Below are 9,473 nucleotides of genomic sequence, written 5' to 3'. Positions count from 1 at the left end.
CAATGAAATGTGAAAACACTGCTAATTTCATTTTTTTAACTTTGAGCGCGTATTACAGCAATAAGAGCACAGGAATGTATCTATACTTGCTTGATTCCCCAAACATTCAGCTTTCATATGCATATATTGGATTCATTTTATCTATTATAGTTTTCGAGAAAATCAATGAAATGTGAAAACACTGCTTTTTCGAGCATTTTTTCAAATTTGAACTCGAATTAAAGCCAAACGGATAAAACCACAGTAATATATCTATACATATTGGATTCCCCATACATTCAGATTTCATATGCATATATTGGATTCATTTTATCTATTATAGTTTTTGAGTAAATCAATGAAATTTGAAAACTGCTTTTTCGAACGTTCTAATTTCAATTTTTCAACTTTGAACGCGTATTACATTAATATGGATAAGAGCACAGGAATGTATCTATACTTTAGCAGATATTTGGAAAATTGCTCACTGCTACTAATATTCGCGCCTCCCCTTAGACTAGTCCACGCCTCCCCAGGGAGGTTTTCAGCAGATTTTTGAAGGAGCGAATCGATTCAACAAATGCATCGAACTTGATCGAAATAATCTTTGTGACAAAAGAAAACTTACAAGCATTAGCAATACTAACAATGAAAGAAGTAAGAAGGAAAGTAACACAAGTTGTATAAATATTTAAACAAAGTTATCATTTTACGAATTAAAACAAAGGAATAAGGTTGTCGGGGGAATTCTGTTGCGTTGTCATAACAATATTTGTTTATTGCAATTGTTTGAGTGAGAGTTGTTTTTGAAGAAATATCATTTATTTACACTGTATATAACAATTTATTGAATAAAAAGAGTAACAATAAATGTAAAGTACAATAATATATAAGGATAATAATAGTAATTGAAAAAATAAATATATAAACTATGGATAAATGGAGAAGCGATCAAGTCAGTCATCAAATGAAGTATAAGAACTCGTATTGCTAACAACGTATATCTTATTAATTAAAAGTACAATTTGAAGTTGAAAAGAATCACAATTAATACGCGTGGATGTAATAAACCTCTTTATGAAATTTTAATTTTTTATCTTTTGTTATTATTTACATACGTAAAGTTAAAATTAATAAAAACTGCACTTGTACTTTCCGCGGTTTCAAATTCAATATTGTCAAATACGCAAAAATCGGCACATTACATCCACCAAATACATATGTACAACAATATATACTAAATATAATTATTCCCTTCACCTTCTCATCTTAGTATTTCCTTTTTTAAACTAACATTTATGGTACAGGACGTTGAATTACAATGGCTTAAAATATTTACTTTTCATTGAAAACTTTACATTGAAAAATATAAAATAATGTCCGTTTATGTAATTTATTATTATAATTATTTTAATATATATATTTATAGAAATAGCTAAGTTACAGCAATTGACTCTAGATGTTAACAACAATATTTCTCTTCGTTTACTTGAAATCGATATAAACAATAGGTTACAGAAAGTAGTTGAAATGAATGGAAAAAGCAATAATGTTTTGGATTTTCTCATCAATATTTTATAGAAATATTTATTTTTTTATTTATATATATATATATATTTGTATGATTTATATTTATACATATATAGAAGTACAAAAATTATGTGATTCAAAATTATTACTTTTCCTCTTCTCGTGTTCTGTGTTATAGTTTTGGTGTAGCTAAAATATAAATACGATTTTCTTAATTTTCCTTCTATTAATTACATCAACGTATATACTCGTCCGAAGTTGAATGAAATTCACGTTTAACGTGTTAGTTTGAAGCTGCTAACATCAAGGGTTTGAAATAGGTTTATGGTGTACATGAATATACTCTTGAGCATTACGCAAGCCCTTCGGCTCCCAAAGTACCTGCGTCTGTTGAAGGGTTGGTTTTGTTCATAATTACTTTAAATTTCATTTAACTTCGGGCAAATATCCGTCAATGCTGGACGTGGAGACACAAATAAATAATTTGATTGATTGATTGATTAATCCTGCCTAAGTCGCTAATTTTTTGTTTGTTTGTACAACGCTATCTAATACACAATTATTATATTCTAACACATAAGGAAGAACAGGGATAATAAGTTTAAATGACGATGAAGCGTTAGGTCCCGATGATCTTCTCTTCGTACACGAACATCAACTTTAGTTACTTCTCTTATAGCACGTATGATTTTCTTTTCTTTAACAATTACAGTATTAGTTTTGTTTTTCTTCTTCTTCAAAAACAAAATTACTCAACAACGTAAGAAACAAAAAAAGAGGAAATTACCCTGCATGGAAAGCTGAACATTTGTTGTCGATAAAAGGAATAGCGCCAAAGAATTCTCGTGTTTTCGTCTCCCGTTTTTTTTATTAAAGCTTCATCTGTGTCCCAGCAAAAAACCGTTTCGTATAAAAATTCACTTCTGGATGCAAGAAAAATGTACGCGCTTTTCTTAACTTTATTTTCATTTCTTTTTTTTTTGTTCACTTATTTAATTGTTTATTATTTATTATTTTTTTTTTATAAAAGTTCATTTTGGCAGTAATGCAAAAATATGTTTTTCATTTTTATTCATAATTTGTATTTTCCATTTTCTTTTTTTTTAAAGTAGTAAATATCAATCTCGGTTTTTCTTCCCTCTTTAATAATCATCATCATTATTATTATTACTATGTTTTTTTTTTCTTCTTTCGGTTCTTTTCGAATATTTTCAAACAAGAGGTATAAAGCGAACGCACACAGATATTATTACAATTACAAATGTCTTCTCATTCGAATAAATCTTAAATCTCTTTTCAATATACATATTATATAAATCCTAAAACATTTAATGAATTCACAGGAGAAACTACCAATTATTTTTTATTATTTTTTCTGTTTTATTTTTATTGTTGTTGGATTTGTTGTTCCATCATCTACTTCTTTTCTTAGTGCCATCCGTGTCTCCTATTTGGTCATCAAACTACCGCGTCGAACATCTGCAGCGACCTCGTGATCACGTCGTCTTTTAGGCACGATTCCATGAACTCTTCGATGGTGATGACGCCGTCCTGGTTGAGGTCCAGTTTCCTGAAGACGCGGTCTATCTGCTCTCGGGCTTTCCTGTCGTCTTCCACTTGGTGCGCCCTCCTACCCATCAGCTCGTGCACGGCGCCCACCACTTCGGCGAGTTCTCCGCGGCTGATGCAGCCGTCTCCGTTCACGTCGTATAACTTAAATGTCCATCTTAATCGTTCGTACACCGAACCTCTTAATAGCGTCGATAAAGTTACCAATAAATCCTGCAAATATAGTAAACATCTTTAGTAAATTGACAAAGAATCAATACAAACCAATCCCCAAAAGCAAATATAATCGAACTTAATTCTTGTTATAACAACTCATTCAATAAGTGTAGTTGGCGCCTCTATCAAAAAATCCATATGATTTTTAGGAAGTACCAATCTTCAGACGACGCCTGTCAAAATTTCATGGCAATCTTTCGTGTGTTGATAAAACATTACTTTTTTTGATAGGAAAAAATACCGTTCAAATTTATATACTATGATGAAATCTTTAAGAGAAACAGCTATTATATAATCGAACTTAATTCTTGTTATAACACCTCATTCAATAAGTGTAGATGGCGCCTCTATCGACAAATCCATATGATTTTTAGGAAGTACCAACCTTCAGAGACGCTGACTGCACATAGTCACAATTCATGGCAATTTCGTGTGTTGATAAAACATTACTTTTTTTGATAGGAAAAAATACCGTTCAAATTTCTATATACTAATGAAATCTTTAGGAAAGCAGCTATTATATAATCGAACTTAATTCTTGTTATAACACCTCATTCAATAAGTGTAGATGGCGCCTCTATCGACAAACCATATGATTTTTAGGGAGTACCAACCTTCAGACGACGCTTAATTCTTGTTATAACACCTCATAAAAAGTAGTAGAGGCTCTATCGACAAATCCATATGATTTTTAGGGAGTACCAACCTTCAGACGACGCCTGTCAAAATTTCTTCTTTATATATGATGACATAGTAGATGGCGCCTCTGTCGACAAATCCATGATTTTTAGGAAGTACCAACATTCAGACGAAGTCTGTCAAAATTTCATGGCAATCTGACCTTTAGTTCATAACTTACAGTGGTTTTAAAAACAATGGAAAAAACTGAATTTCATAGACGACGCCTGTCAAAATTTCATAGCAATCTGAAGTTATTCACAAGTTACAGTGAGTTNCCTTAAAATNAACAATGAAATTTCTTGTTGCATAAAACATTACTTTTTTTGATAGGAAAAAATACCGTTCAAATTTCTATATATAATGAAATCTTTAGGAAAGCAGCTATTATATAATCGAACTTAATTCTTGTTATAACACCTCATTCAATAAGTGTAGATGGCGCCTCTATCGACAAATCCATATGATTTTTAGGAAGTACCAACCTTCAGACGACGCCTGTCAAAATTTCATGGCAATCTGAAGTTTAGTTCACAAGTTACAGTGGAAAAATCTGCATTTCGTGTGTTGATAAAACATTACTTTTTGATGGGAAAAAATTCTGTTCAAGCAAAGCAATCCCAAAAAGCAAATTTATATATATTGATGAAATCTTTAAGAAAACAGCTATTATATAATCGAACTTAATTCTTGTTATAACACCTCATTCAATAAGTGTAGATGGCGCCTCTATCGACAAATCCATATGATTTTTAGGAGTACCAACCTTCAGACGACGCCTGTCAAAATTTCATGGCAATCTGAAGTTTAGTTCACAAGTTACAGTGGAAAAATCTGATTTCGTGTGTTGATAAAACATTACTTTTTGATGGGAAAAAATTCTGTTCAAGCAAAGCAATCCCAAAAAGCAAATTTATATATATATTGATGAAATCTCTAAGAAAACAGCTATTATATAATCGAACTTAATTCTTGTTAAAACACCTCATTCAATAAGTGTAGATGGCGCCTCTATCGACAAATCCATATGATTTTTGGAAAGTACCAACCTTCAGACGACGCTTGTCAAAATTTCATGGCAATCTGAAGTTTAGTTCACAAGTTACAGTGGAAAAATCTGAATTTCGTGTGTTGATAAAACATTACTTTTTTATGCAAAAAAATACCGTTCAAGCAAAGCAATGGTTTGATAAGTGTTATGGGGACTTTTCTCCGTTGAGACAAATGGTAGAGACGTGGTTTGCTGCGGCCGTACAGATACAAATGATGCTGAAATCCATAAAATGGTTTTATCCGATAGTAAATTGAAATTGTGTGAGATATCTGACACCTTCAAGATATCAGAAGGCAGTGTATTCACCATTTTGCATGAACATTTGATCATGAGAAAGCTCAACGAATTGATGATTCCGAGCACTGTTTGGAGCTTTTCAATCTAAATAAAAAGGATTTTTCATGCGGTATGTAACATTGAATGAAACCTGGATCCACCAGTATACTCAAGAGTTAAATCGGTCGCCAGATGAGTGGACAGCAAAGGGTGAAAGATAAATCGTTTTACAAGAAAAGTATCGAAATGTTAGAAAAGCGTTGGAATGAATGTATCACTTTTGAAGATGATGAACAAAGTCGAATATTGTCCAAAAGTTGTTGTTTTATTAGTCATCCTATGAACTTATTGACTGAGATGTTATTTCTGTTAAAAATTGAAATTTGAAACTTCAAGAAAAATATTGAAGAATGATATAAGAAATTTAATTGAATAAATGAAAATCTGATCCAGTCTTTTATTTTGTTGATTTATGGATGTTAATTAAGAATTGGGAAGGTAATCCGAGTGAAACGTTTCGTGTCTTTCCATGGATTCTATTTATAGTGAACGAAATTGGTTGTGGTAATAAAAATGGATTGTATAAATGTATAAATAGTAAAATCAATTTGCGGATGTGAATGTTTGGCATTCGGAAGTCATGATTATTTAGTAATAGAAGTATAAATAGGAAGAAGATTGTGATTTTAAACTATACTAATTCTTTTAATTTGATTGTAATATGAATTATCAAATTAATTAAGTTTCTAGAAAGAATGTAAGGTGTGGAAAGTTGTATTAAAAGTTGTGAGGAAGAGAATTTTTGATGTTTTGTAATGTAGATATTACAGCGTTTTCGCTGTAAAGTCTCTAAAGTTTTGCATACATATTGAAAGTGAAATTTTGTCAACTGGGAAACTTATAAAGAAAAAGTCTTTTAGGATTATAAAAGATAATACTCTTTTATAATCCTAAGTAATAATTTTTTTACTACAACATTTAAGTAACGACTTAATAGAATTAAATGTAAAATAGTTGCGTTTATTATATGAATTATTAGTGTTGGTTGAGATGAGCTGAAGAACTGAAAGTTTTCAATATGAAAATGTGAGTTTGATGATGTGAAAGATCGATTTTTAAAATTGATTCTGTAAAATGTTGACAGTAATTGTCAGATCATTGATTACGTGTGCATATAAATCATGGTGTTCGATCATTCTGAAGTTTGGGAAGAGGCGAAGGTCTGAAAGGTTGATCGTAAAGTTGAAAGGTCGATGTTTTTGAGGTGAACTATGTTTAGGCTTAATTGGACTTACTTCCATTTGGATTAGATTTCAATCATAAATGTTGACGAAATTGGACTTAATACCACTTGGCAGAAAAAAAGGAGACTATTATTTTGACTAAATTAAACAATTTTCAATCATAATTATTGATGAAATTGGACTTACTTTCATGTGGGAAAAAAATAAATTTAAGACTATTATTTAGACTAAATTAATCAATTTTTAATCATAATCATTGATGACATTGGACTTAATTCCTTGTGACAAAATATAAATAAATTTAAGACTTATTTTGACTAAATTAAGAAATTTTAAATCATAATCATTAATGAAATTGGACTTACTTCCATCTGGATTCAATTTCAATCATAAATATTGACGAAATTGGTCTTAATACTTGGAAGAAAAAAATAAGACTATTTTGACTAAATTAAACAATTTTCAATTATAATTACTGATGAAATTGGACTTCCTTTCATGTGTGAAAAAAATAAAATTTAAGAGTATTATTTTCACTAAATTAATCAATTTTCAATCATAATCATTGATGAAATTGGACTTAATTCCTTCTGACAAAAACAAATAAATTTAACACTTATTTTGACTAAATTAATAAATTTTCAATGATAATCATTGATGAAATTGGACTTACTTCCATTTAGATTCAATTTCAATCATAAATATTGACATTAGAAAAAGTCTTTTGGGTTTATAAAATAGTATTATAAGTAATAGTGGGAGAAGAGCTAAAAAACTGCCAATTTTGAAATTACTACAACATTTAAGTAATGACTTAATAGATTTATTATATGAATTATTACTGTTGTATGAGATGAGCTGAATAACTGAAAGTTTTCAATATGAAAATGTGAGTTTGATGATGTGAAAGATCGATTTTTAAAATTGATACTGTAAAATGTTGACAGTAATTGTCAGATCATTGATTACGTGTGCATATAAATCATGGTGTTCGATCATTCTGAAGTTTGGGAAGAGGCGAAGGTGTAAAAGGTTGATCGTAAAGTTGAAAGGTCGATGTTTTTGAGGTGAACTATGTCCCGGAGGCTTTGTTTTCGCATTAGCGTTGAAAAGCGTTCTGAATCAATAATCATAACGCTGATTGAATTAAGGGTCCGCAACAGCTGCCACCGCGGCCAATTAAATTGAAGGGATGAGGACGAATTTGTGGAAGGAGGACGAAGAATGTTTCTTGTGAGGACGAAGAATGTTTCTTGTGAGGTCGACAAATGTTTCAGGATTTCACCTCGCTGTCATCATCGGTATTCGATCGAGGACGGAATGCGCCACTATGCGGATGTTTTATGTACACTAATTCAACGATATTTACCCACTTCGCCCTATTTGCACTTACCCTGAAACTAATTGCTCCGTTGCAGTTAACATCGAAGGCTTTGAACACGTAATGCGCGTACAAACTCGAATCTGCAACGAAAAATAAGAGATTGAAGTATAGAGCTGGAATTGTTACAGAGTGATTCGTTATATACGGATTATGCGCTTGGATATAACGAGCCTCGTTATTGGCCATTACGAGAATGAAATTTGATTATTTTCGCAAACAAAAAATGCCCATTAAACGACGTCGTATAATTTAATAACATTGATTTTACGTTCCATATTTAGAAGCAAGCCAGTTTCATATTATAACATTAATATCTTACATCACACAAACATATTTAGTTAATTAACTTGATGATTTACAAACAAAATAAAATTTCTCTACACATAATTATAAAATTAAGAGATTTAAAGTGAAGACTTTAAAGATTCAAGTGCAAAATTGATATTTCAACATTTTATTATTAGTATTATACAATAAAGTGAATGCTTTTAGATTTGCGTAGTAAATTGATTAAATCTAATTATCTAATTCAAATATTTATCGGTAGTGTCAAATATAACTTCCCATTATCACTTTAATGTTTCACCACTTTAAGTGTAGCAAATAATTACTCAACTGATAACTTTAGATGCTATATAAACTGTTGGGATAAACACGTTAATGATAGTTTTATATGTCTATATTAAATTTACATATACTGTCCTATGTAAACATGTTTCGAACTTAACGATGCTGCTGTTATCATACATTATGAAATCTTGTTAACTTTATGTTTGGTTATACAAATTTTAAATTATTTATTATTTAAAACAAATTTGTAAAACATTTTCAGTTAATTAATGTAATTTAACAGAAAAACAATAAGTTTGATAATCGTTATTAGTTCTGAAATTAACACTTTTCAATTGTTCTTATATTAGATATAATTTTTTGTCCAAAAGTCAGTCTATTTTTATCTATTTTTTTATTATTTATAAGATTTAGGTCTTTATAAAATAGAAAAATTAAATTTGTGATTATTATTTTGACTAAATTAAGAAATTTACTATTAAAAAGATTGATGAAATTGGACTTAATTCCACGTGGCAATAAATTAATTTAAGACTATTATTTTGACTAAATTAATCAATTTTCAATTAAAAAGATTGATGAAATTGTACTTATATGTAGGTGGGGAGAAATTGAATTTAAGACTATTATTTTGACTAAATTAAGGAATTTTCAATCAAAATTATTAATGAAATTGGAATTACTTTAATTTCGTAAGAAAATCAAATTTAAGACTATTATTTTGACTAAATTAAGAAATGTTCAATTAAAATTATTGATGATATTGGACTTACTTCAATTTGAGAAAAAACTCAATTTAAAATCTATTATTTTGACTAAATTATGAAATTTCCAATGATAAAGATTAATGAAATTGGACTTACTTTCATTTGGGAAACAATAAATAAATTTAAGACTATCATTTCGACTAAATTAAGTAATTTTTCATCATAATTATTAATTAAATTGAACTTACTTCCATTTGTAAAAAAAA

The 9,473-nt window shown here is 29.6% G+C and overlaps 1 protein-coding gene across 1 annotated transcript; it reads right to left on the bottom strand.

Annotated features, from left to right (window-relative positions):
- Window positions 1–2,696: 2,696 nt before the first annotated feature.
- Window positions 2,697–8,116, bottom strand: LOC108569449 (calsenilin-like). Its single transcript, XM_017931002.1, has 2 exons — window positions 7,940–8,116; window positions 2,697–3,291 (listed from the first exon to the last, which is right to left on the bottom strand). Exons 1-2 carry the CDS (start codon window positions 8,114–8,116, stop codon window positions 2,968–2,970), a joined length of 501 nt encoding a protein of 166 aa, XP_017786491.1. The 3' UTR covers window positions 2,697–2,967.
- Between the last annotated feature and the right edge of the window lie 1,357 nt (window positions 8,117–9,473).

This window comes from Nicrophorus vespilloides, unplaced genomic scaffold, assembly GCF_001412225.1.
Source record: "Nicrophorus vespilloides isolate i.1.1-1 unplaced genomic scaffold, Nicve_v1.0, whole genome shotgun sequence".
Classification (NCBI taxonomy): Eukaryota; Metazoa; Arthropoda; class Insecta; order Coleoptera; family Silphidae; genus Nicrophorus; species Nicrophorus vespilloides.
Note: the sequence above shows the minus strand (reverse complement) of the source record. Positions and strands in the feature narration are given on the sequence as shown.

Bases quoted from the DNA above. Each gene is read 5' to 3' on its own strand.
- LOC108569449 (XM_017931002.1), bottom strand. From the start codon at position 8,116: ATGGCCAATAACGAGGCTCGTTATATCCAAGCGCATAATCCGTATATA. The intron at 3,292-7,939 runs GTAAGTGCAAAT...CTATATTTGCAG, and splicing joins ACGGAGCAATTAGTTTCAGG to GATTTATTGGTAACTTTATC.